This window comes from Remersonia thermophila, chromosome 3, assembly GCF_042764415.1.
Source record: "Remersonia thermophila strain ATCC 22073 chromosome 3, whole genome shotgun sequence".
NCBI lineage: Eukaryota > Fungi > Ascomycota > Sordariomycetes > Sordariales > Chaetomiaceae > Remersonia > Remersonia thermophila.
The window spans coordinates 3,237,458-3,264,185 of record NC_092219.1 but is presented as its reverse complement, the minus strand read 5'-3'; the positions used below and the strand labels follow the sequence as shown (position 1 = coordinate 3,264,185).

General features: G+C 61.4%; 6 protein-coding genes across 6 annotated transcripts; 4 read left to right on the top strand and 2 right to left on the bottom strand.

Annotated features, from left to right (window-relative positions):
* Positions 1-3,287: 3,287 nt before the first annotated feature.
* VTJ83DRAFT_3743 (uncharacterized protein) lies at positions 3,288-4,822 on the bottom strand (the record flags this gene model as incomplete). Its single annotated transcript, XM_071010155.1, has 3 exons — positions 3,288-3,671; positions 3,795-3,965; positions 4,430-4,822. The coding sequence occupies 3 exons, from the start codon at positions 4,820-4,822 to the stop codon at positions 3,288-3,290; spliced, it is 948 nt and encodes a 315-aa protein (XP_070867621.1).
* An 852-nt stretch (positions 4,823-5,674) lies between these two features.
* VTJ83DRAFT_3742 (uncharacterized protein) lies at positions 5,675-6,371 on the top strand (the record flags this gene model as incomplete). Its single annotated transcript, XM_071010154.1, has 4 exons — positions 5,675-5,729; positions 5,917-6,060; positions 6,178-6,190; positions 6,320-6,371. The coding sequence occupies 4 exons, from the start codon at positions 5,675-5,677 to the stop codon at positions 6,369-6,371; spliced, it is 264 nt and encodes an 87-aa protein (XP_070867620.1).
* A 467-nt stretch (positions 6,372-6,838) lies between these two features.
* Positions 6,839-8,998, bottom strand: VTJ83DRAFT_3741 (uncharacterized protein; the record flags this gene model as incomplete). Its single annotated transcript, XM_071010153.1, has 1 exon — positions 6,839-8,998. The coding sequence occupies one exon, from the start codon at positions 8,996-8,998 to the stop codon at positions 6,839-6,841; it is 2,160 nt and encodes a 719-aa protein (XP_070867619.1).
* A 4,448-nt stretch (positions 8,999-13,446) lies between these two features.
* On the top strand, positions 13,447-15,937 carry VTJ83DRAFT_3740 (uncharacterized protein; the record flags this gene model as incomplete). Its single annotated transcript, XM_071010152.1, has 2 exons — positions 13,447-14,581; positions 14,730-15,937. 2 exons carry the CDS (start codon positions 13,447-13,449, stop codon positions 15,935-15,937), a joined length of 2,343 nt encoding a protein of 780 aa, XP_070867618.1.
* Positions 15,938-18,305: 2,368 nt separating this feature from the next.
* Positions 18,306-18,881, top strand: VTJ83DRAFT_3739 (uncharacterized protein; the record flags this gene model as incomplete). Its single annotated transcript, XM_071010150.1, has 3 exons — positions 18,306-18,366; positions 18,452-18,545; positions 18,614-18,881. 3 exons carry the CDS (start codon positions 18,306-18,308, stop codon positions 18,879-18,881), a joined length of 423 nt encoding a protein of 140 aa, XP_070867617.1.
* A 4,762-nt stretch (positions 18,882-23,643) lies between these two features.
* Positions 23,644-25,940, top strand: VTJ83DRAFT_3738 (uncharacterized protein; the record flags this gene model as incomplete). The annotated part of the gene is made up of 2 exons (XM_071010149.1): positions 23,644-24,437; positions 24,551-25,940. 2 exons carry the CDS (start codon positions 23,644-23,646, stop codon positions 25,938-25,940), a joined length of 2,184 nt encoding a protein of 727 aa, XP_070867616.1.
* Positions 25,941-26,728: the final 788 nt, after the last annotated feature.

The following is a 26,728-nucleotide window of genomic DNA, read 5'->3' as shown; positions in this document are numbered from 1 at the left end:
GGAGATGGGGTCTGAAGGCTGGCGATGGGGTTGGGGTTGTGGTGGGTGGTTTGAAAGGATAGGATGGAAGAAACGGCAGCCAACGAATTTGGGGGGGGGGGGGGGGGCAGAGAAGCGGCGTTGAAGCCACCGGGCATTACTAGTTGGCACTGTGCTTGGTGGAGCCTCAGTTACAGCATCGTCGGGCCGGAAGTGCGCAGGGAAATGAATGCTCCGTACCTTCAGGTCTTTTTCCGTCGTGGGTCCACTGCGGCTACGCCTGTCGGTCGCTTGTGACAAGGGGCTCCGCTCCGCTGGACGCAAGGTACTTGTACCTCGGGGTACCTCCGTACAAGGGTCGCATTGCAAAGCATGGAACCTGGAAGCGCGGGATGATTCCACGGCGGCGTCCAGGGCCAAAAAAAAAAAAAAAAGAGAAGAAAGGAAAAAAAAAAAAAAACCGGACGGTAAAACAACAAAAGAAAATAAATAGATTCTTTCTCAAAAAAGAAAAAGAAGGAGAAGAAAAGAGGGAAACCCTGGAAACATTCTTCCTGTTCTGCTATGATGGCAGAATCCTTGGGTACCTTGCTGCAGGTCGGGTGCTAGGTCTACACAGTACAAGCATACGGAGTGCGGTCGATGCATCCAAGTCCTGTGCTTCAGATGGCCCGGTCGGGCCAGCGAACTCTTGGAAGAAAAGCAGCGGCGCTATGACTCAGGGTTTACGAGAATTTTGACCGTCCATGGCTGGAACCCCCAAGACTTGAAGAAGCCCACGGGAAACGAACGACAACCGAAGCCTCCTCCGCTGTCACCCTCCATCCATCCCGTCTATCCATAACAGAACAACCAAGGAGTGTACATACGTACCTGCTCCTCTTCCGGTGCAACCGGTTCGGCTTCTTTGCCTTTCGACGAGTCGAGTCTCATGTCCCAGCCCAGGGTTTGGCCCACATACATCCATCCCTCAACCTCCACTGCACGACCGCCGGCCTCTTCGGGTGTCGAAACGGGGTCCACCATCACAACGTCCTTGGGTGGATCATGGAAGCATGGAACCTGCGTGAACCAGGCCTCGTGGAGCTGAAGACTTTCCGTGTCGAGAACACCCGTTCACCGAACCTGGAAGCTCGAAATCGCCCCGGCTACCTACGCATACGCCACTTTGCTGCCGAGTCTTTTCTTTCATTCCATGTAACTCATCTGTACGCTACTTACACATGACCTACCTACTCTCAGTGAGGTGCTGTAGGCGACGGGCAGGGAATAGAGGAATCCCAACTCCCGGCAAAGACCGAAACCCTCCATGCCGCACAGCAAATGGAGTTCAGTAGCACCATGCCGAGGCTGCGGCTAGTAGTGTAGTCCCATTTTCCGACACCCCTACACCATCGTTGTTGATCTCTCCTTGGATCCCTGGCTCAAGCACCACGTTGGCGCGCCAGGCCGGGGAGGATGGAGTCCGTGAGCCTGAGGCTGGGTATCCCCCCTCCCTCCTCTCCCTTACCTACCTGGATCGTATTCAGTCTGGTTTTCGCTTCTGAATCCGCATCAAGGAGGTTATGGGGGAAATTGGCGGACACAACAGGAATCACCAGGTTGTAGGTGTCCACGAACCGCGCGTGATCCCAGACAGAAAGCGGTGCACCCACTCTCAACGGTGAGGGTCGCTTTCAAAGACAAAAGTAGGAAAAAAAAGGTTTCACCCCCGGCAGTTGACCGTTACGGCGACATCGTTTCGTTCGCTCGCTCGGCATTTGGTGCCAATATCCGTTCGCACACATTGGCCAGGCCAACCAACCCTCCGTTCCCTCCCCCCCGCCTCAAAGATTTAGGATCCGGCAATCATGTCAAGACACCTTCCCCTCCCGAACCAAGTGCCACGGGTAAAACCCATGCGTGGGTAAGGTAGGCTTTCGTTCAGAGAGGACATGGCTGTCGAGAGGGGGAGATGGGGACGTCATCCGTTCATGCAAGCCCACGTAAACACAATGCAATGCACCCGACAACCCAAGTCACGCACAGGTCGACGGTCGACGGTGCCCGTCGCCATCCCTCTGACCAGACCCAGCTCTGAGCATCCCGTGATACAGCCACAGGCGGGAAGTAAGTACGGTGCGTAGCTATACTGCGTAGTATAGTACATGCTCCGGAAGCTTTCCCCCTCACCCCTCACAACCCCCCCGCGCACGAACTGAAGTGAAAACAAGCAACGACAAGACGAGACCCGCAGCGTTTTCGGGCGACGAGGGGGGGGGGGAAGAAAGCTTGGCGATCATCTCTTGGCTCTCCCGGGGCTCTAGGTCCCTCGACCTCGTACTATCCCCATTCCATTTTCCTTCTTAAAGGTCGCACCGCAGGCTGCAAGACGAAAAGCTTGACGTTACTCTCCGAACTGCCATTCGCCCGCTTGCCCTTTGCGAAAAAGTTGTTGGCTTACCCCCCCAAGGAAATAACGCCGTTTGAGAGACGGGCGCCGGGTGAAAGGGCGGCGGGGGGGAGCGGGTTGGGTACATAATACATACCTACGTACTTGGCGAGCGTTATGTCTCGACACATGCATTTGATGCTGGCCGTCGCCACTTCATGCTCGCCCGGAGCCTTGGCCTCGGCGGGCTCCCTGTTTGGGGAGCTGCGCAACGCTCACTGCCCCCGGGAGCTACTGCGGCGTGCGTTTGCCTCACCAAGCGTCGCGTAGCACGGCCTTTGTGCACCTGAGCAGAGGATGCGCTTCCATGCACGTCCGGTGGTCAGAGGAAAAAGAGAATGATCACCTGCTACTATACACCGATACGTGCCACATCGGCCCCGAGTCCGTAACGGAGACACGCTCCCCTGGCTGCCAAGAAGCTCTTGGAGGAAACATCAGACGGCCCAGCCCGCAAGCCCAATCGAACGTGATCGTTCTCCACAACAAGAGCAGAGGTTGATCACCCAACGACAGCGGGATCCTGCTGTTGGCATCGAAACAAGTCGGCGTTCGGCTCCATGTGGCCATGCCTGCCCTGTCCCGGCTCGCGAGATACCGTATCTCACCCTCTCTACTCTGTAGAAGCACCTGGCCTTGAGGTGCTTTCATCTGGACGAAAATTCCCAATCCCTTCTCCTCATCCTCCAACGGCAAAGCATTGCCTGGGCAGCATACGCCATGCCCATTCTCCCCACCATCTCTCATCCCTCATCCCTCACCTCCATCTCACCAAATCTCACCCCAACGTTCCCACTTCGCCTGGTTCCCCTTGCTACCCTGCTTGACCTGCAGCCAAAAAAAAAAAAAAAAAAGAAAAGAAAAGAAGAGCCAACGATCAAGCCCTTTTCGCCGACCCCAGGTCCTCCACCGCCCCCTCCCGGTTCCACGTGTCCCTCTCGAGCGCCTCCACCGCGGCCACGAGCTCCCAGACGCGCTCCCTCGCGCGCCGCGTCTCCCGCTCCTGGTCCGCCCACACGCCCTGCAGCACGCGCGCCATGAACTCCGGCAGGGCCGTCTTGGCGCCGCGCCGGTAGTCGTACACCACAATGTCCTCGTCGAGGCGGCAGGCGACGCGGCGGTGGTTGTGCGAGAGGATGAGGGAGGTGAGGGTGAAGGAGCTCGGGGGCTGGGGCGCGGCCTGGTGGGGCCCGGCGGCTTCGGGGAGCGGGGGCGCCGAGAGTCGGTGGTAGACGGAGATCTTGTCGGGGTAGACGAGCGGCTGCAGAGCGGGAAAGAAAAGCAGCGGCGCTGGTTAGCGCTCCGCGGGGAGGAAAAGGGAAACGAGACGTCCGAGGCGGGCGCCTCTCGGGCAGAACGGAGGGCGGAGGGCGGCGGGTCTTACGAATTTGAAGTCGGCCTTGATGCTGCGCAAGATCAAGCCGGTCGATCGGGGCGTCATCAGCTCGAGCCACCGCTCGCGGTTCTCCGGGTCAACGTGGACGGCAAGGTTGGTGATCCAGCAGAAGCGGCCCGCCTCGGCGTAGCGGAAGTAGTTGGTATTGTTGATGTGGCCCTGCGTCGCGAGAACCGACCCGGTGTCAGCTTGATAGCCAAGGAACAGGCTGCTTCCACGACCCGAGGGCACGGTGCTGGTGGAGGCGAGAGCTGTCCGAGCCATCGGCTGGCCGTGGGTGGGGGGAACATTGGTCAACAGTAGATGTGCTTGATCTACATGACCCGTGGCCGACAGGTCAAGCCAATGAACGGGATGGGAATTTCCCTGGTCTGGGGACGTGCTAGTCAACCTAGCAGGTGAAGGCGAAAGTAGCCGTCCAGGTGCTGTCACGCCAAAGGTGCGTCTGCAGGACTTGGCCTCCCCTGACAGACAAAAGCCGCCCTGCCTGGCGGCTCTCTCGTCGCCGCTCTCCTTGTTTTGTCGTTGTTCCGCTCCCCTTCCCATCCCCACCCCCGGCGCCGACCCTGCATACGCACGGGACACACACACAGATTCACAGCACGCGGCACGGCTCGACTTACAAAAGGATCCTGCTCTCCCCAGGCGATATCGCGCCCGTCCAGCCCGGCCCGGCCGCCCGTCAGATAGCCCTCGGACCCGGCGAGCAGCACACGCCACTCGGTGGCCAGGGCGCGCATGACGGCGGCGGCACGGGCGATCTGGGCCTCGTTGCAGCCAAAGATGATGCACTTGCCGACGCGGGCGCGCAGGTCCGAGATCCATCGTTGCGGCGGCGGTGGGGGTGGCAGAGAAGAGGACGCATCCGAGGCGCTTGAGCTGGGCTCCGGGCTATGTTGAGATGAAAAGAGCCGCGGGCTGCCGACGGCCAAGAAAGGTCGTCGTTGAGTGAGAGGACGGGCCGAGACGAGCCATCTGCGGGCTGGTCCGGGAGAGAAGAATGTTGTTGATGACATGGCTGGCGAATAGGAAGTCTATGCGAGGGGGAGAAGGGGGGGGGGGGGGGGGGGATGCGGCCTGAATCGGTCGACTGGCTCAAAGAGGGCTCGAATGAAACTCAACAAAGCTCGGTTCTTGAACGGAGGTAAGAAAGGCTACGGATTCCGTTTACACGGCAGCTCATGGTAGATTCCAGGTTACCCTATTGTTGATGTGGGTTGAAGTCTCCTGGGCTCCATCCTTGGCGCTGTCGCAATCGGCTCGGTCTCTTTCGGCACGGCGGGGAGCGAGCGGGACGCCGAAGCGAGCCCGCCGTTGTCAAAGTCACATCTACTATACGCAGTATAGTCGGCGTATGTACAAGTAGTGATGCCTCTTGACCACGAAGAAACCGAGGAAATGGGAGCCTATGTCTGGTCTAGAGAAGAAACCTCGTCATATACCTCCAGGACAGTTCCATACCTTTCGTTCCAGTGTAACAGCAGAAAGACAGAAAGAGACAGAGAGAGAGTCAACCTCTCGTCCCCCTCCCCCCTCCCCCCCCCCCCCCCCCCTGTCGCCATGTGGTACGTCCCGGGTTTGGGCCGAGGTCGATAAGATAAGATTGCCTCTCTGGCCTAACCGGCCAAGACCCGTAACTTACGGGCCCTTTGGTGCTGAGGACCTACCCAAGGACGGGAAGAGCATAACTCTCCACAAACGACAACCACGCCGGCCGACAGAGGGCATCCGACAGAGGGCATAGCAGCGTGGTGGCAAACCTCTCTAAGCAAGTAACCATCACGCACCATGATGGGACCGTAGCAGCATACACACACACACACACACACACACACACACAAAGTTGCCTTTTTCCATTAAAAAACACCATGAGCCCGGCCCCAAACCCCGAGCTGCGGAGGCAGGTCATTGCCATTTACAAGCGTACGTTGTCTCTCTCACCTCTGTCCTTTCGCCTACCTACCTACCTACCTAGGTCCCTAAGCCTACGCCTATACCCAGGTATATGGCCTTGTCTCTACCTAGTTACCTGCCCCACCTACCTTATTCTCAAGAGACCTCCTGCACTTACACTGACACTTTAACTCTTCCCCCCCCTCCCCTCAAAAAGAACTCTTGTTCCTAGGCCGCGACTATCCCCAGGGCTACGCATGGTTCCGGGAGCGATTGCACCGCGCCTTCGCCGCCAAAGCGCACCTCACCGACGAGGCCGAGATCCGCAAGGCGCTCGCCCACGCCGACTTTGTAAGAAAAGGTGGGTGCCGCGCCGCGAGCCCGGTCCCAGCGTATCCTTGTCTCTCTGTGTGCATGTGTTGTTGCTGACCCGGCGGTGGTGGTGGTGGTGGATGATGAACGGCGCCATGCGGAGCAGAGATCGAAGCGCTGTAAGTCGCGTCGCTGAAATCAAGGCCCTTTTATTATTATTATTATTATTATTTTATTTTGTTTCGGGAGCTGGCTGGGTTGGGATTTGGGTGACGCTCAGCTAACGGCCATGCGCCAAAACACCCAAGCTACTACCTCAAACGATACCGGACACTGCGGCAGCGGTACGACGGGGCGTAAGCCCAGGTTAGGTAGCCGGCATCCTTTCGGTATAACGCACGTGAGATCGTCACGGTCGGGGTTCGGAGCGTCAAGTTCAGAAGATGGCTTTCTTTTCTTTGAATGCTTAGCTCATGATGGCTCTCGTCCCATGGAGCCCGTCGTTACGAATCCAAAAGTCTCCGTCGTCCCTTCGTGCATGCCCGACCTGGCCGTTCACCCGCCTGCTCGAGGCGAGATGAACCAGCCACCGCGCCGTTGTCAGCCGCCCTTTCTTTCTGCCCAGTTGAGTCTTCCCAGATGCCGATGCCTACGCCCGCCGTGTCGTCCCACCGGATTCCCCAGATCCATACACACATGACATGGCACATACCTAGGTAGGTAGGTACCTAGGTACTACCTTGGGCAACCTAGGAAGCCATGAAAACGAGAATGCAACAAGGGGAAAGGAAAAGAAAAAAGAAAAGGAAAGAAAAAAAAAAATCTCATCACCTCTTCTTTGCCCACCAAGCTCCCACCTCCAAGCACTCCCCCAAGCTGGTCCCGTGGTCCCTGACCAGGTTGTTCATCATCTTGCCCATCCACGTATCCCACTCGTCCTGGCTCTTCCCGCTCGCTTCCCTCAGCATGGGCTCGAGCCCCATGATCCTCTGCACCAGGATCATCAACGCCGTCCGCCGCAGCGCCGCGCCCGCCGGGTCCAGGACCCTGCCTTCCCCTTTCCCTGCCGACCCGGCCGCTCCCAACCCTGCCGCGTCCGCCCCGGCCCCCGCCGCGCTGCCAACGCCACCGCCACCGCCGCCGCCGCCGCCGCCGCCGCCGCCGCCAGCAGCGGCAGAAACCGTCGCTTTCTTCCCGTCCTTGGTCAGCACGCCGCCGACGCCTTCCTTCTCCCACCGCACGTCCGACAGCGGCACCGCCAGGCGGCGGCTGCCGACCGAGCCCGCCAGGGCGTCGGCCTCCTGCACGAGCAGCGGGCCGATGGTGGTGCATGGCATGGGCGAGAGGGCGCGGGCGTCGAGGGCGCGCTGGGCCCAGGCGTTGTACTCGGACAGGAAGTTGTTGATGGGCGTGCTGAGCGGGGTGTGCGGGGTGAGGATGTAGGCGCCGCCGATGGCGTTGATGTTGTTGTTGTTGTTGATGTTGTGCGGCGGCTGCTGCGGGGAGGAAGCGCCGCCGCCGTCGTCGTTGTCGTCGTCGTCGTGGCTGATGATGCTGGCCGAGGCCGAGGCCGCGGGGGTCGGCTCGTCCTCGATGGGGCCCGAGGTCGGCGGGAGGTCGGGCACGTGGGGGCGCAGCATGCGCACGAGCTGGTCCGTCTCCCAGATCTCGATGGTGCCCCCCGGGGTGAGGATGCGGATGTACTCCTCGATGAGGAGCTGGTGGTGGGTCGACGGCGTGGCCAGGGACATGTCCTTGACCATGACGAAATCGAAGCTGGCGTCGGGGAAGGGCAGCGGCAGGCGGCGCAGGTCGTGCTGCACAAAGGTCCAGCGCATGTCCTGGTCCAGCGCGGCGACGGCGCCGCCGCGGCCGGCGTGGGGCGGCAGCGGCACGATGTCGAGCCCCGTGAAGTGCATGTCGTGGTGCTGGCCGCGCGCCTCGTAGTGCTTGTAGCACATCATGCTCCAGAAGCCCGAGCCGCAGCCGACATCGAGGATGCGGGACGGCGGCTTGTCCTTGAAGGCGGGAGCGCAGATGGGCCGCCCGTACAGCTGCATCAGCAGCAGGGTTTTGAGGGACTGCCGGTGCAGCTCCTCGAGGTCGACGGGCAGCGGGTAGGGGAGCGTGGGGTCGGCGAGGTAGGTGCGCCCGTTGCGGACGACGAACGGCCGCTGGTGGTAGATGGACTCGTGCGTCGTCGTCGTCGTAGTCGTCGTGGTCGTCGTCGCGGTCGTCGTCGCCGCCGTCATCGTAGTCGTCAGCTCGCCCGAGATGCTCGACACGCTGTCGGCGCGGACGCCGGCGCCGGCGTCGACGGCGGCGGCGGCGTAGGGGCCATGGCGGGGGTGGTGTGGAGGAGGCGGCGGTCGGAGGGAGAGGGGGCACGGCCGGGCTTCCGAAGGCGCTCGGGATCGTCGCGGTGGCCGAGGCGGGGCGTTCGGGCGGAGGGGGCTCCGAGGCGGTGCCGGGGCCGCCGAGGGGCTTGCCTGCGCCGGCGTCCTGGGTGTTGAGCCGAGGGGTGGCGGGCAGCTGCTTGTCGTGGAAGTACTTGAGCCCCGAAGGCATGATTCGGTCGCGATCCTTGAACGAGTTGCGGCGCCGGCCGAGGGTGCTGTGCTTCTTGTCCCGGGAGCTCGACGTCGCTTCGCCGCCGGGTCCAGCTGCTGCTGCCGGGGCGGCGGACGCCAGCGTCGTGTCGTCGCCGGGCCCGCTGGCGTCGAGGTCGGCACCGGCGCCGGTCGGGGGGTCTGCTGCAACCAGCCGGTGGGGGCCTGGTCGTGCGGGTGCGGCTCGGGGCGCCCTCCGCTGCTGGTGGTGCTCGCGCTGTTGGTCCGGGTGTGGCCGTGAAATCTCGATCGCTTCTTTCGTCCGGCCCCTGAGGTCGAATTGGAACGGGTGGGCTTGGAGCGCGATTGCGGAGAATCCTCGACCTGATAAGTGAGGTACGGGGCCTTGGCCGCGGCGTAGCCCGTGAGAAACTCCATCCTGGACCACCCAAGCGAGCTATTTCCCGCGTCGCTTGCCTTTCAATGTCGGTCCCCCAGCACAGGGGCGGGGAGGGGCCCGGGAAAAGGGGGGGCGAGAACGCTGGGCCGGGGGCCGGGGGCTCGCCAAAACGCCCCGCCGGGGGGGCTGTCCGCGGCGCGTGTTCCGGTGCGTTGGGTGCGTGCTGCAGCTCCAGGTGGGATTTAGTGGGATCCAGCAGGATCCAGCCGCTCAAACCGACCGTTCAACCTGTACTGCGTACGTATGTATCACCGTGTATCACCGTGTACCATCGGTGTCTCTCTCCTCTCCCTCCCTCTCTCTCTCTCTCTAAGAGCTGTTCCAGGCCCCTTTTTTTTTTTCGTCCTTCGTCAACCCTCCTCCCGGCAAAACATAAAAAAAAAACGCCGTTGAATAATCCCAGACCTTCCCAAATCGACAGCTGTCGTTTTTTTTTTTTTTTTTCAGACGTTGGAGAGAAACCCTTGCGCCGATGCTTGAACAAGGCCCTGAACCCGGTTCAAGCGATGGCACGGGAGTGGCCGCCCGCCCGTTTGCCTCGGTGATGCCGACTCTGGACTCGTTGCCGCCTCTCGCTCCTCTCGCTGTTTGTTTTGCCCGTTGTTTCGCGACCCTGTCCCCACCGGCTGTTTCTCTTGCGACCGGTGAGCGGCGGCTCTGGTTCCCGTCGTCAGACCCGCAGCGTGTCGGCAATGATGGCTGCGCTGGCGCTGGCGCCGGGCCCCTGTTGAGGGTCTTGGAATCCGGCCGCCCGACGCTGCCGAGAGAGGCGGGCAGGTCAAGGTCAAGTCGCCTGGTTCGTCAAGAAAAAAAAAAAAAAAAGAAAAAAGCAATACGTCTCCGGCAGGGCGCACCCAATGCCGCACCGACCTCTGGGAGATGTCCTTGGTGGACAAGACGCCCGCGCAAGGTTGGCTCTTGGAACCCGGCAGCTCTGGGGTCCAAGTGCGTCGCTGTTTCGGATGCGGATGACCGTCTTGGACGTTGTGCTGTCGAGGTGTCTGGTGTCGGTCACCACATGACGGCGCTGGAGAAGCCCCAAGAGGGAGAAGCGCGTGGTCCGGGGCCCAGGATTTATTTCTCGCCGGCCGTCGAGCTAGTGAGCGTCGCCCGACCAAAATCTCGCAGTGGTGCCGGCAGCCTGGTTCCGAGCCCTTGGGCGCAGGCGAGACGGAGGGGATTCCACCTGGGCGATGAACCCTTTTTTCCAACAACCGTCCTGTCTGGTGGGGCTCGCGGTACGGTCGCCACGGCCCGAAGCACCCACAAACGTTGTGATGTCCCGCGCCGCTGTTGGCTGCGAGGGCTGCTTGCCGTGTTATTTATGGACGGGAATTCAATCTCAAGCGAGCCGGCAAGGCGGAGAGGGGAACAACAGGGCGTGCGATGAGGGAGGGCTGCACGTCGGGGAGGTTTGGCTCCGGGGGGGGGGGGGGGGGGGAGCTCCGAATTGTTGTTGAGAGCGAATGCAAGATCTCACGGCGCGCCCATGAGACAGGCATCGGAGGCTTAAGAGCTTAAGAACCCAACGACGGACAACCCACGGACGCCGGGCTCCAGGGGGAGGGGACTTTTTCTGTGGGAGGCGTCTTGTCCGGTTACATAGCACATGGCGATTCCATGTGTCCTGTTCCTTGCCATGCGACGGCATGCTGCTCGATAGGGCATGATGTCCTCTAGCCTCGCACCGAACCGGAACCCCCCCCCCCCCTTCCCCCCGACCGGCCGCAAGCTTCGCCTGGTTTCTGCTGGTGGTCCAAGTCGTGTGGGGACGTCGGCGCTGAGGGAGCGCTGTTTGGAGCTTCCCCGCACCGCTCGTGCCTCTCGGATTGGTTGTCTCCCCAGGAACAGCTTCGCTCTTCTGGCCAGGTCCCCATCCCCTGGCTCGGCGCTGGTCCCCCGGCCTGGGAGAAGATGCCGTTGAGGAGGCGTCCAGCGCTGTCATTGGTGTTTGGCGGGCTCTGCACATGCTACATACGGATGTCCGTGGAGGGATATCCATGCCGGCGCCGTGGCATTTTCTGCAGCGCAGCATGGCACGCGCCGGGCGTCTCTCTCTTATCGACGAGATTCCGGGGAAGTCGTGCTGCGGCCGTGCCGGCATGCCCGAAAGGGTGGATGTCAACGGTCGTGCTGCAACTTTTGGCTGCACCCGCATGCACCCACCGGCATGCCTGTCCGTCCGGCTGCACGCCCATGGCGAGCGTTTCTTTGGGCCTGCCGGCGGGTTCGCATGCTGACGGCTATATCACACGCCGGGCCAAGTCGGGAGTATTGCCGAGGAGGCCCATTGTAAGGATAAATGACTGTTGGATGCCGTTCTGGGCTGGGTGCCCGGTACCGACGGAGCGGCCTGCAGCGATGGAAGCGTGCAGCGCTTGGTACTATACACATCTCTGGAAACCAACTGGTGGCGGCCGGCTACGACGCTTGCTGCCGGCAGTCGATCGGCCAGAGTCAATACTAACCCGGAGTGCTCCGTACCTCCTCCCAGAAAGGCGTCAACGTCGTGGCTGAAAGCATCCCAGGAACCTGAACCCTGCGGCGAGGGGCAGCACACGGAGAGAGAGAGAGAGAGAGAGAGAGAGAGAGAGAGAGAGAGAGACAGCAAGCTTCCGAGACACTGGCTGTCCACCTGGATGCCGATCATGCAGAGCACCAGCACATCCCCAACACAAGAGCGGACCTCTTGGCCTGTCCGCTTTGTGACGGGAGCTGCACCTCGGGACTTTGTATTGTCGTTACGGTGTATAGTACACCTCCTAAACGACGATGCGGAGGGAACGAGGCAAAGACGAGGCTGTGGCTTGCCACAATGCAAATGCTGTACGGAGCTCGGAGCACCGAGTCACTTGTACATACAAGGAGTTCACGAACTCGCTCCAACCGAACTCGCTCCAACCCAACCCGGAAAGCAGCCCCCGGCGCCAAGACGAGACGAGGCGACGAGGAGGGATGGATCACGTGACAGGGGCAGAAAGAGCTTCCTCAACCCTCAAACCCCCCCCCCCCCCCCCAGCAGCGGGCGTCAGCCTTGCTCCCAGTCTCGTAGCGTTACCGGACTTGTACCCACCTACTGTGCGGTACTGTGCACGCAGCACGGAGCACGCAGCAGTTAGGTTACTACGCAGTACTCAGTACAGTAGCAGGTCAGTCCAGGTCCTTCTTCTGTTCCTCCTCCACTTTTCATGGATTCGGTTGGTCAAACCACCCGACCTGCTGCATACCTTATGTATGCATCGCTTTCGATGCTCCACCAGGCATGACGGCCAACAAACCACCGGGCAACCTCAGGTACCTAGGCACCTGGACCTCTCCGCCGGGCATTTCCAGGTTCCCCTGAACCGGCCTCCATCCTCCCCTCTCCCATCAGGTGCTCCCCTCTGCTTCAGGTCCCCCCTTTGCACATACAATAATACAGTCCCGTCATGCATGGTCCGGAATGTCCATTGGACTGGTTCCCTGTGCTTGTGGTTCCAGCGCCAGAATTTCTTTTTGTTTTTCCTTCCTTCTGCATCCTCCATAGGTGCCTCAGGTAGGTGGTTTGCAACCGGTACAGGCCTACCTACCTAGTATGTAGAGGTAGTTGGGCCCATTGTAGCGTGCACAACAGGTACGCACTTACTACCACCAGAGGGCAGTGAGGGGGGGGGGGGGCCAGACCCGGATTGTGTGGCGTCCCAGCTGTTGCACACGGTCGCTTCAGCTGCTGTCCTGGGCGTCCTGGGCGTCCTGGGCTTTTGTCGCTGCAACACCAAAAGACCCACTCGCCTCTCAACACCCGACGTCGACCTCAACATCCACCTTCTCCCCCCCCCCCCCCCCCTTGCTGCAGTATCGTCACCACGTCACTTTACTTAGCCATCACCGCCAACCTTCCTGATCTCCCCCGTCTTCCCTCCCTCCGCCCTCCTTTATCGTCCACCCTGCAGGCCTCGGGATTCCAGCCAAGGACGACCACCATCAACGATACAAAGGTTAGGGGAAAAAAGAAAAAAGGAAAAAAAAAAAAAAACATTACATCCTCTTCTCTTCCCCCCGCTTTCCCGGCGGTCCTCCTTCTCCCAACATCCCACATACCCCATCCCAACCATCCCGTCACCGCCCGACCCGCCGCCCTCCGGAGCCATTCGAGCGAATCCACGGCGCCGCCTCTGCTTTGCGTTGCTCCTTCGCGTCTTCCTCCCACCCCCCGCGACCTTGCTGGTGGATGGCTCTCTGAGCCGGCCGTTTTGCCTGTCAGCCGCCGCGGCAAGTCGACCAGCGCACTGCATCCATGCCTGACCGACCATCTTGCTGTGCCCCCATGCGAACCCTGCCGCTCCGAGCCTCGACATCTCCACGCCGCTTCTCCCGCACCCGCGACCACCTCCGGATCCGTTGCCCGACCGCCCTTCCGCCCGACCCTCCCCCGCGCCGTTCGTAGATGGCCGATGGTCAGCGCCATCTGCTGCAGCACGCCTTCTCGAATCCACCGTCCCAAGCCGGCCCCGCGAGCGACCATCTCGCCAACGGGCTCTTTCTAAACTCGCTCCTCACCCAGCTCGCCGCCGCCGCCGCCGCCGCTGCCTCCGCCACCACCTCTACCACCACCACCGCGTCTCAACCGGCGTCGTTGCTCTCCGCTTCCCCGGCTCCCGGCTCCGCCCACCACAACACACGCGGCATGTACGGCCAGGGCCACCAGCAGGGGCACAATTCCCGCATCAATGGCGCCCCGGGCCGGCAGCAGGCCATGCCCATGCTGTACAACTTCCAGCAGCAGTCGGCCCACCCCCACCAGGCCCACGGCCAGCACCACCAGGGCCTCCAGCAAGACCATGGCGGCGCCTCCCTGATGGGCCACTCGGCCTTCTCGAGCGGCGTCCTGTCCAACGCGAGCCCCTTCACCGCGTCCGCCATGCAGAACGGCCACGGCTCGGCCGTCCGGGGCTCCCAGGCCCAGCAGATCACGGAGCACTGGGCCGAGCAGCTGCGGCTGCACAAGGAGGCCGAGCGCGCCCACGCCACCATGACGGAGCAGCATCAGCCGCACTTTTACGCGAGGCTCAAGGCGGCCGAGAACCGGGGAATTGGCGGCTCGGGCGGCGTGGGAGGCGACGCGGGCCCCTCGGTCGACGGCGAGGATGACAGGAGGCGGCCCTGGAGCCTCGACAAGACCAACAAGAGGCAGGACTGGTACAACCTCGACATGAGCGGCCAGGGGTTGCGCGTCCTGGCCCCGCCGCTGTTCGCCTACGAGTTCCTCCAGGAGCTCTACATCGCCTCCAACCGCCTCACCTACCTCCCGCCCGATATCGGCCGGCTACGCCACCTGCGGCATCTCGACGCCTCCAACAACCTCATCGCCGACCTACCCCCGGAGATCGGCATGTGCACCAACCTCAAGTCGCTCTACCTCTTCAACAACCAGATCCGCGACCTCCCCTCGGAGCTGGGCTCGCTGTACCTGCTCGAGATGCTCGGCATCGAGGGCAACCCCCTTGACCCTTCCCTTAAGCAGGAGATCATGACGGGAGACACAAAGAGCCTGGTCAACAAGCTCCTCCTGAAAGCGCCCGGTAAGTCTCGAGCCCTGCCGCTCCGCCTCGTCCTCCTTTCCCCCCCCCCCCCCCCCCCGGCACCCCGGCACCCTGCACGCGCGCGCGCGCGCGCACGCATTACGAGTGGCTAATCCGAGCCCGACCCCCCCCCGTACGGCCTCTTTAGTTCCGATCCCTCCTGCCGAACGAAAGTGCATCGTCATCCAAGAGGACGTGTCGCCGAATCTCGAGCGCGTCAAGATCCTGACGTGGAACATCCTGTGCGAGAAGTTCGCCACGCCCACGCTCTACGGCTACACGCCGCCCGCGGCCCTCCAGTGGGAATACCGCCGCGAGCGGATCATTCAAGAGCTGCACGAGCGGGAAGCCGACATCCTGTGCCTCCAGGAGATCGCCACCGACGTGTTCCGCGACTTCTTCAGCCCGAACCTGGCGCAGGACGGCTACAAGGGCGTGCACTGGCCGCGGCCCAAGGCCAAGACCATGTCGGAGAAGGACGCCCAGTCGGTCGACGGCTGCGCCGTCTTTTACAAGGCCGACAGGTGGATCCTGCTCGACAAGCAGCTGCTCGACTACGCCAACATTGCCATCAACCGTCCCGACATGAAGAACCAGCACGACATCTTCAACCGCGTCATGCCCAAGGACAACATCGGCCTGGTCTGCTTCTTCGAGAGCCGGCAGACGGGCGCGCGCCTCATCGTGGTCAACACGCACCTGGCCTGGGAGCCGACCCTGGCCGACGTCAAGCTGGTGCAGACGGCCATCATGATGGAGAACGTCACGCGCCTCGCCGAAAAGTACGCCCGGTGGCCGCCGCTCAAGGACAAGAAGATGATCCAGGCGCCGCTCGAGGACGGCGAGCAGCGCGTCGAGCTGCCCGAGCCGGGCCCCTCGCAGGAGTACCGCAACAACACCGACATTCCGCTGCTCATCTGCGGCGACTACAACTCGACCTACGACAGCAGCGTCTACGAGCTGCTCTCGCGGGGCCGCGTGGCGCCCAGCCACCCGGACTTTGGCGGCCACCAGTACGGCAGCTTCACCCGCGACGGCATCGAGCACCCCTTCAGCATGCGCTCCGCCTACGTGCACCTCAACGGCACCCCGGACGAGCTCACCTTTACCAACTACGTTCCCGGCTTCGCCGAGGTCATCGACTACATCTGGTACTCGACAAACACCCTCGAGATCGTCAGCCTGCTGGGGCCCCCCGACCGCGACCACCTCAAGCGCGTCCCCGGGTTCCCCAACTACCACTTCCCGGCCGATCACATCCAGATCATGGCCGAGCTGGTCATCAAGGCGAGGAAGGACAAAAAGATGGTGCAGGAACCCGACTTTGGCTCCTCGAGCGGCGACAGGCGGAGCTAAAGCTTGCTCCTTGCGCTTTTCTCTTTTTGCGGTTTTCTTGGTCTTGTTTTCATGGGTCTTTTGATCTCTCTCTCTCTCTCTCTCTCTCTTCGGTCGGGGTCTGGTTCAGCGTTTCTCGGTGGGTGGGGGGGTGGGGTTGTTGTTGGTTCCCAACGGGCGTGCAGCGAAGTGTGCAAGTATGAAGGGAGGGGGGTTGTCGGGTGGAGGTGGTCAGGTTTTGTGTGTCCGCGTGGCGGTATCGTTGTGGTGGCGGAAGGTCTGTGGGAAATGGAAGACGAAATGATTTCCGTGAGACTTCCGATGAGGGGGAGAAGGGCAGTTCGATGGGGATGGAGGAGGAAAGAGGGGGAGGGGAGGCAGTTGAGAAACCAGCCACGGACTGCGACGACGACGACGACGACGACGACACACAGGCCGGGGTTGCGGGAAAGGATAGGGTGCCATGTGGATGGGTGTTTCAGGGATTATGTAGGAATATATTGCCCTTGACTTTGTTCTAGCGGTGTTTCTTTCTTTCTCTCTCTCTCTCTCTCTCTCTCTCTCCCTCTCCCTCTCTCTCTCTCTCTGTCTGTCTGTCTCTCTCTCCCCTCGCCCTAACTTTTGGTCTGCCGGCCTCATGGGGATGTGTTGGGTGCTTGGTGCTTGTTCAGGCTTTGGCCGTGTGAGCAGGGGGAGTTCTCCGCTGGTCCCGGCATCGCCGTACTGTGCAACCAGATAGATCAGCAGCGTTGCATGACAAAACAGCATCCCGAGCTTCCTTTCTGGGGATCTTTTTTTGTCCTTGTCCAAGTTCAGACGGCCAGGTCCCAGGTCCCTCGGTTTGCCATCGGGGAAATGCTGAAATCTCAAGCTGAGAGGATGCACAAGAGAGGGGGATAAAGAGAACGTTGCAAAGAACCTTGCAGCGTACAACCAAGCACCAAGACACACCAAAATAGGAATCCGAGCTCCTACGCTACAACCGAGAGAGGCTTGGAGGGATAGACGCGCGGCTGTGCTGCGGTAGCACAACCGCAGTCGCCCACCGCATCTTCTTCCTAGATATTAACTGGCTGCTTCGCCGGAATGGAGTTGGGCTGGATCGTCGCCCTCAAGGTCCACCCCCCGCCCCCCCCCCCCCCCAGGGATGACTGAAACCTCGTTCCCTGGCGGACGGCCAGCGCACCTCTCAATTCGAACCTCCCCCGGGGTTCGTATTCCACCCGGGCCAGATCTCCCAACATCAACAACGGCTGCGAAATACGTACGGCCTGCCCTCACCGCCGTCTCCTGCGGCATCGGGCATGCGCCGTTGACGTACCGTAGATCCGGGGAAGCACGGCGCGTTACCACACCATCGGCATATGGTTACATGCCGGTCGGCGGGTAAGGTAGCTACCACCTACCAAGTGGTGGTGGTAGTAGTAGTAGTAGGGGTAGTAGTCGCGGTCATGGTGAAAACTGCCCGGTAAATACCTGCTGCCCCGGATGAGGTCAGGGCTGCATGATCGACGGCTGCCGAACCTCGTATTCCTGGGGGGCCCCCCTCGGGGTTGTATCCATCCAAACCGTCTTCCTCCATCCACGGCTCTCTTTCTTGCTGCGGAGCGCATTGGGAAGGCAGGCGGAAAGCTTGCGATAGGTACCTCGATGGATGGAAGTGAAGTGAGGCAACCGGAAGGAATGTCATTTCGAGCTCAACCTGTCTCGAATGACCTGAGGTAGCAAGTAAGCAGGATGGATGGACCTGTCCGAGAAGCTGACGGTCCGGACGCAGCTCGGCGGAAGCCAAGTCCAACCCGGCCCCCAAGGCCTGGAATGTTCGCTTGCCCGCTGTGCCATGCGGTGAGCTGGCCATCACGACACCAGGGTGCTTTCACACGGCGGGGGAGGATGCAGGTGGAGGGCGGGAGAGGGGCTCTTCCCCCCCTCCCCTCCGTGGGCACCCGGGGATCAGAGGTGGCCGGGTCGGGTATCGTGACTGCAAACGAATCTCGGGTTGGGGGTCGGACAGGAGAGACGTGGGAGCAAAAGAAGCCCACCCGGGCTAGTGCAGTTGCGTCACGGGGCAAACATCAGAGCTTCCATACGAGAAACAACATACCAAGACGGAAGGTGAAGGGAGGCAAGGAAGAGAGAGAGCAAAGATGCCAAAGCCTGCGGCTCGTCGTCTATATAAAGATGGGTGGAAGCAGGACAAATCCTGTCTGCTCTGCTCTTCTCTTCCATCACCATCGCCATCATCGTCATCATCGCCATCATCGCCATCAACATCATCACCATCAAGAGCAGCAACAGCATTCCGACGCTTCACTCGCACATATCCGCACACCCGACATCCAACCGGCTAGCCAGCGTTCTTCCGACCCGCTCGCCATCAACCGTCAACATGCGTCTCTCCGCCATCTTTAGCGTCTCGTCGCTCCTCGCCGCTGCGTCGGCCGCCCAAGGTGCGTCCAGGACGGAGACCTAGGTCCTTGGGAGGGACGCCCTGCCTCCGTCTTGCTTCCCCACGGCTAACGCCCTCTGGCACAGTGAGCTACGACGTGGGCTACGACGATGCCGGCCGGTCCCTGAGCGTGGTGTCGTGCTCGGATGGGCATAACGGACTCATCACCCGCTTCGGCTGGTACGTTTGCCTCTTTACCCGCTCTTCTCGTACCGCATGCTGACGTTTTTTTTTTCTCTTTTGGTCAGGCAAACCCAGGGCCAGATCCCCAGCTTCCCCTACATCGGCGGCGCCCAGGCCGTTGGCGGGTGGAACTCGCCCAGCTGCGGCACGTGCTGGGCGGCGACGTACAACGGGCGGACGGTGCACATCCTGGCGGTTGACCGCGCGTCCAACGGCCTCAACATTGGCCTACGCGCCATGAACGACCTGACCAACGGTCGCGCCGTGGAGCTGGGCAGAATCGACGCCGACGTGAGGCAGGTGGCGCTCTCGTCGTGCGGCATTCGGGCCTGAGCCGGGGCGGCGCTTGGGACGGATGGGCGGAGGAGATGGCAAGGAGGGGGAGAAGAGGGGGCTGGGAGGTTGGGGCCAGTCGGCTTGGTTGTGCTGGAGAGTTTGCTTTGGTCAACATAATGTGTTGTTTTCGTAGTGTTGGTAATGATCGTTGTGAATGGCCGTTGCTTGCGGGCTTCTAGGCGGTGCTGTTGTTCTCCATGAGCAAGGTCTTGATGATGTTTCGTCATGGCTGCCCAGAACAAACGCATAATCGAAGGACGTCATGAACAGAGTGAAGAGTTCTTTCTGATTCTTCATCGTCGGCAGGTTTCTGGAGTCGAGTCCTGCCTCTCATGCAACGAAAGTCCCTTGCAATGCCCGGGTCCTGTGGTGTGCGGCGGTTCATCCTCAGCACTGACGAGACGCTCCCGGGCTTGCAGGGTCCTTGACTCTCATGCCATGTCCAGCCAGTGGGATACCTATGGGAGCAGGTCGGTGTTTGCCTCAAAGCATCTCTCCATGGACTTCGCCCATCTTGAGCCACGTCCTCAGGACCCTCGGCCGACCGCGGCGCCTTACCCTACCTCGGCCTCCGGGTTCAACGCACCCTCCTGCATCTACCTGAGGCACACAGGATGTGCGGCTCTTGCAGAGACGCTTGTAAACGGTGGTATTGATGCTGGGCCCCCCCTGGTCGTCCAGGAGCCAGCAGTTTCGGGGAAACCAAGCTAGGAAAGGCGGGGGGGTATGGGATCCGGATTCAGGATGCGCCGAATAGGCGATGTACCTAGTCACCTTGAGGGGTAGGTACTATAAGCGTCCAAGGGGCCGGATGTGTCGTTCCATTGCGAGGGCTTCGCCGGGATGGATGCTCGGCGTTGCTCGGTGGCTTCACGGCGGTGGTGTTTGCTTGACATCATGTTTCCATACTAGTTAATATTAGCTCGCCTCGCCTCGCCTCATAAGAGCATGCGTGGTTTTTTTGGAAGAGCTGGTCGTCTATCTGGCTCCTACCAAAGCCGCGGGATCGGCGAAGACTCCAGAATTGGGCAGCCCATCTGTACGGCACCTGATTGGGGATGGTTTGAGGGCCAACGTCGGCGTGATGAGGAGCGCAACGGGAGCTCTCGCAGCGGTGGCCACCACCAACACCACCACCGCTGCTGCTGCTACTACTACTACAAACAACCACGGCGTTGTCATCATCTCACCGCTTTTGACAGCTACAGAAACCACCGGGCCGGCTGCCACATCCGCAGCAGCGGACGTACATACATGCTGCACACTAACCAAGCTCTCGGAAGCGCTCCCACGTGGGGAGGGAAAAAAAATGCCTGTCTCAGATGCATCATTCTTCCCTCGTTGGGCACACACGCATTCCGGGCCACAGGTGCGATGTCTGAGATTGTTTCCGGCACCGGGCATCGTTACATGCTCGAAGTCTCTCTCTTTCTCTCGGCCATCACCAACGCCCCGTCCGTGGACCCCTCGGTCGCTGGCAGCTACAAAAAGAAAACCAGCCAAAGGAAGAGCCAGAGCGAGCCAGAGCCAGGCGCGCATGTGAATGTGATGGGTGTGGACGCCAGGGAAAACGCTGGATGAACAGGGAAAGTCGTAAAAAAGAGAAAAAAAAAAAAAAAATCTCTGCTTCCCGACGTATTCGGGTGATCCCTCATGGCCGCAACTCCCGGACTCCGGCCGCCTCTCATGACAATGCCTCGGCGGTGATGCCTTCTTCTGGACACGTCCGGACCTAATACAGCATGCTGCTCGATTCGCCTCTTACGTAGTTGCTGGGCATGGCCGTCTCTCTCGTCTTGGCGGAGAGCAGGGATTCCCCAGAACCCGGGGGAGCACGGGGACATCAGGGTGCTCGGTGCATGATGGCGCCGGCGGGGACGACGGGAGTCAGTTTGTCACGGCGATGCGTCGGGTTCGCCAGAACATAGTAGGGAATGCGTCGCCGCGAGCCTTGTGGCGAGGCGCGCTTCCTCATTGATGCATGGGCCCTCGACATGCGTTGCTCGTCGGCATCGGCCCTTCTTGGCCGGGCCAAGAGCTGTTGAGCTGTTTGATGCGTCGCCAGACGCACTGCCGGGCGACGGGTTGACGTCGTCCGGGTCGAGCACCGTCGTAACGGAGCCCACAATCCGGCCGACGGGCGTTTGGGAGAGGTGGTTGCTCTTCCTGTCTCTTTCATGGTTTGGTCAGGATGTTCCGGGCTCCTGACGGTCCATCGGGGCATCCATCGGGTGCGAGCCGACGAGGGCCGGCCCGGAGTTGAACACTTCTTTCTTCCCCCCCCCGGTTGCACGTTGTCCCATTGTCGGGACGAGGCTGACGGTTTTTGCGTTCTGTTGCTTCTGGAGGCTCGCAAGGCTGAGGAGGCGTCGCTTACTGCGTAAGTCGTTAGCGTGCTCGTGGCCGCTGGCCAACCGAGTGCGTCTCTTTTTTTCGTCGAGCCTTCTTCTCCTGTCGCACAGCGTTGAAAAGCAACAGGAAAAAAAAAAACAATAGCACACCCCCCCCTTGTACCTACGGCAAGGGGGACTTTTGGGATGAATGAGGGCACCCGATGGCCACCTGTCGCAGATCAGCTGGCTCCGCTGAACGTTGTGCCTGCGTTGCTGCGGCGGTCTTCCATGTTTGTTGCCCTTGGGGCTGGGAATTGGCGGTTTGCGGAGGGAGACAACAAGAAGGGGACCCGCTCGTCGGGTCCAGGCCACCCCCGCCCTGCGTGCGATCTGTGCGTGGGTCCTCATCGCGCACGCCAGCCAACCACGCGCCGGGAAACCCTCATCGGACCGATTGTGGGGCGGATGGGTTGGGGTCCCCCATTCTCCTCCGCATTCCATCCCTTCCATCAACCCCAGCTTTGTTCCCGCTCTTGATGCAACCCTCCGCGCCCGTTTTACCTGGCTTTGCGTTGTCGAAGACCCGAAAAAAAAAAAACGGTCGCAATAATGTGTCGCTCGTTGATGGTAATGGATCGCCTTGGATCATCCCTGGCCTGGTGAGACATTCCCTCGAGCATCCGCTGGCGAGTCTGGGTGCCCCATGCGACCAACAGCGGAAGAGTAACGAGACCTGGAAGACACATGGAAAGATGCCCGGGCGGCCTACCCGCCAGCACGAGCCCCAACCAACGGCAGCGGCAACGTTGCTGCGCGCCAAGGCGGACGTACGGGACCTGCCGCGGGACGGAGAGGAGAGAGAAAACGGACAGACAGCAAACGCCACGAGCCCGTGTTGGGTGTGAGCCTGGGCCGGGCTCAGCTTGTGAACAAGCAAGAAGCCCAACAGATGGCCCGCCGCCAACAGCCAGCAACCACGGCAACGAACCGACCGACGAGGTGAATGAAGATGCCATGCCAGGGCCAACCACACAAGCAACGACGCGGGCGGGCGGGAGCGGACATCCATCCGTCCGTGGCTGACTCTTGACAGATCAGCAAGGCCACCTTTCACCGTTTTTTCTTTCTTGGGGGGAGGGGGGAATTGACTGTCGCCCGCCATCTTTCGGACCTCGTGTGACTGGCCCCCCCAACCATTTGCAGCCAGCTGGGGTGTCCAGCGCAAAGAGACGTCCCCTTCGGGGCAGAGATCGGCGTCGGATAGGGCCAGCGCGAGCCGGCGGCATTGCGATGGCGAAGGATTGCAAGCCCAGGCCCAGGTGCCTGGCCTCGCCTTCATCGCAGAGGGACGCAGAGGGGAATGAATGAATGCATGGCATCACGGACGCTCCGTTGAGGCGCGCCGCCCGCCACCACTTGCTGCGCAGAGCAGCCAGCATGAACCGCCAAACTCGGGCCCGCGCTGGTTCGTTTATGCTTGCCGAGGATGAAAGCAAGCACCGACCTGGACCTGATGCTGACGGACCGGGCGCTGGAAGAGCGTGAGGTGGACGCCGAGGTGCCCTTGGACGGGCAAGGGAAAACGGGCTCCGTTTTTGGCACGTTTTGGCACGTTTTGGCCCGGGGCATGAACGGGCATGGGCCTTTTTTGGCTGCGGCTTTCAGATGGGAGGGCGGCGGCCCCGGATTGCAAGGCCCTCATTGGCCCCTTTCCCCTGCAGGCAAGAAGCCTCCCCGGACCAAGAGAACCCTGGGACCCCCATTGCAGTTTTCACCCTAAGCCCGTTTGGTCCCGGTCGACTCCCAGCGCCTGCTGAGGTTCATTTCCCGTCTCATCCCCCTCTCTTCCGCGCTCTTTACTCGGTCCTAGTCCCCATCGCTGTCTGTCTACCCGCCCGCTCGCTTTGTACTAGCTTTTTTTTTCCCCCGTTCCTGCGGCCGGGCTCTCCCATTTCATCGCCATCACCACCATCACCACCACCACCACCATCCCATCCGATCTCTTCGAGACCGCCGTCCGATCCCTCCTTTCCTGGCCGCTTTCCCGGCCACGACCATCACCGGTGACCAGCGCACACATTCACACACAGACAGACACACGCTACGAGCCCTTGCCCCATGTCCTACGACCCATCCGTCGACCTCGTCGTTCCGGGCCGATTTCCCCAGATCGCTTGCCATTGAATCCGGAGAACCATCCCAACCCCACGATTTCACCACCCTCCCGCCCCGATTTCCGGCGCCCCGGATCCCGTTCGCCATCGGACCAGGCTGTGGATGCCGACACGGTGACACGCGCCGGCCCGCTGTCCGCCTCCAGCCAACCTCCACAAGGACACACGGCGGTCACACGGCGCCGTGCCCGCCGAGCTGAGGGTCGAGACCAAGACGAGACCACGACGACGACACGACACGAAGCGGTCAAGATGACCACCACCGCCGTCAAGCGGGCGTGCGACGCCTGCCACCGCCGCAAGGTCAAGTGCGACGGCATCGCTCCCTGCCGCAACTGCTCCGCCTCTCAGCTCGCCTGCACCTACAATGCCATCCCCCAGAAGAAGGGCCCCAAGGGCTCCCGCGCAAAGGTCATCAACGAGCTCAAGGAGACGCAGCGCCAGTCCAGCCTGACGGCCAAGCTGCACGCCGGCCTGAACGGCGCCGGCCCCAGCATCTCGCTCGCCCCGACCCCGAGGCTGCTGTCCAAGGAGATGCTCAACGCCTGCATCAACTTCTTCTTCGACCACATGTATCCCACCATGCCCATCCTCGAGCGCCAGCGCCTCGAGCAGGACGTCATGTACATGGAGCAGAACCTCGAGACCTACTGCCTCGTCACGTCGCTTTGCGCCCTCGTCTGCCTGCAGCCCGGCATGGTGCTGCCCTCCGCGTCCGTCCACGACCCCTTTAGCCCGGACATGATGTTCGGCGGCAACATCATGACGAGCACCCTTTTGATGGAGGAAACCCTCCGCGTGCGCAAGGGCTACGACTACGCCGCCAACCCCACTCCCAACACCCTCTGCACCAGCTATTTCCTGTTTGCCGTCCACAACGGCCTTGAGATGCACGACAAGGCCTGGTTCCATCTGCGCGAGGCGACGACCCTGGCCTACCTGGCCAGGATGCACGAGGAGCAGGCGTATCTGCAGTACGATAGCAACGACAGCATCGATGCCTCGCGCCGCCGCCGCCTCTACTGGCTCCTTTTCGTGACGGAACGGTAGGCTGCCTCTCCGGTCCCCCCCCCCCCCCCCCCCTCCTCCTCCTCCTCCTCCTCCTCCCGCGCAAGCGTGAGAATCCAACCGCTCTAACCCTTGGTCTCTCCTCTTCTAGCGCCTGCGCTCTCCAACACCGCCGTCCCCTGACGCTCCCGGCGACCATCAACCTGCCTCAGGCGCAGGACCACCACGCCGATCCCTTCGTCCGCAACGGTACCCAGTCCCTGCGCCTGGTCGGCTTGTTCCGCGGGTTCAACGAGGCCCTGCTCCCGCTCTGGAACAAGGCGAGGGCCGAATGCTCCGACACGTACATTGCCACCCTCGAGAAGCAGCTCCAGGAGGTCTTGCCGCCCTACCTGAACGATAACCAGGCCCAGCTGGCCGAGATGTCGATGAACCAGCAGTGGCTGAAGCACAAGGCCTGGAGCCTCGGCGTGGCCAACGGCAACATCACCAACCCCGAGGCCCAGTACGCCGATCCCATCAACGAGCTCCTCCGCATGGCGTCCCAGCTGCCCGGAAACCTCGGCCTGCACGGCCTGACCCTCTGCGAGCACCTGTTCAACGTGGCCAACGCCCTCGCCGACATCCTCTCGGTGCTGCCGGCCCCGCGGACCCCCTTCACCCCCGGACCCCAAGATCAGCTCCGCAAGATCCTCAACGTGGTCACCCTCCTCCGCAACGGCGACCACCGCTTCCTCCCCCTGCTGCTCAGCCGCGTCGCCTCGGCGCTCCCCAAGCTCGCCAGCCCCATGCTCGAGAACGCCCCCGAGGCGGCCCCCGCGCCCGCCTGCAACATGGACATCTTTGACGGCTTCGGCGCCAGCACCATGTACCCTCCCGGCGGCGTCTACTCCTCGGGCGACTTTGACAGCAAGTTCGCCGTGCCTCGCTTCAACGACATGACGGCCACGCCCGACTCGAGGAGCCCCAGCGGCCCGCCGACGGGCGGCAACGACGTTTCGTCGCCCTTTGGCAGCTCCCCGAGCATCATGTCGCCCGGAATCGAGCTGCAACACGGCCTGTCGGCCGAGTTTACCTCGATGCCCGAGATGGTCATGAGCCCTCTGAGCCACGCGCCGCCTCCCGCCCTCGGCACCCCCGGCGGCATGAACCAGCAGCCCCCCCACACGCCCGTGTCGACGTTTCCGAGCTCCAATCCGCACATGCAAGGGTTGAACTCGAACGGCGCGAATTCGGCCCCCAACATGAACCTCGCGCCCCAGATGCACCTCAACCAAGGCCTCGGCGCCGGCGGCATGAACGGCGGGTTGGCGCAGCAGGCGGCGCCGGGGAACGGCAACTTGATGTCAAGAGCGGCCCCCCAGCAGCAGCAGCGGTCGGCCAGCTTCGCCGCCATGGGCAACCTGCCCCAAATACGAACCGTGGGCGATTTCCACGCCTTGCAACGAGCGAGCACCGACATGAGCCATCCGCTAAGCGCCATGGCCATAAGTCCTATCGCTCCAGAACATCACCTCGACTTCAACACCCTGGCGAGGTAGTCACGCCGGAACAAGGGGTCGAAGGTGTTGGGAGCGCCACGATGCCTGGTTGGCTTGACGCGCTCGCTGCCTGTCCATCCACCGTGCCGTGATGGTGTCTAGGTCCTATCTCTCGCTCGCCCCACACGCCTCTGCTCTCACTGATATTGCTGTCTCATTTTTTTTTTCTTTTGTCTGACCTTGTCTTGCGAGCATCGGGGCGTTGGATCTTTTGGAGTATAATAAGGGTTGGATTCCCTCTCTCTCGACGGCGCCCGCAGATTGGGCACAACCCTCGTAGGCAGTACAGAACAACGGGATATATAGCGCGCGCCCGCATCATACGGCTGCAACCATCGGCTTTCTTTTGTTTCGGGGTTTTTTCTTTTCCTCTTTTTACGGGTTGCAATCTCGGCAGGGCAAGGGGGGATATCTTTGGCAGTTGGCTGCTTTTGACCATTTCTCTTGACTTCAGGGGCAGGACACACAAAGTCTCGGTGTTGGCATTCTGGGCGGCAGGAAATTTCTCTTAATATTGCGTTCCAAGCTGCGGTTTGTTTCTCGACAAGGTCTTGAGATAGCTGGCGCGCACAGAAGCGGCGCCACTTGGAGTGTGTGTGTAAAAACAAAGCAGCACTTGTCAGGCACCATTGTCATCATGGTAGTTTTTGTCATTTCCCCGTCTCTCTCCCTTGTCGCCCGCAATGGTAGTAGCTGGGATAGATATATATGTATGGAGTGTAGGGGTTTACCCAGCCGGCGTTGAAACCAAATCATTACAATACAATTGTAGCCATATTCATTCCTTG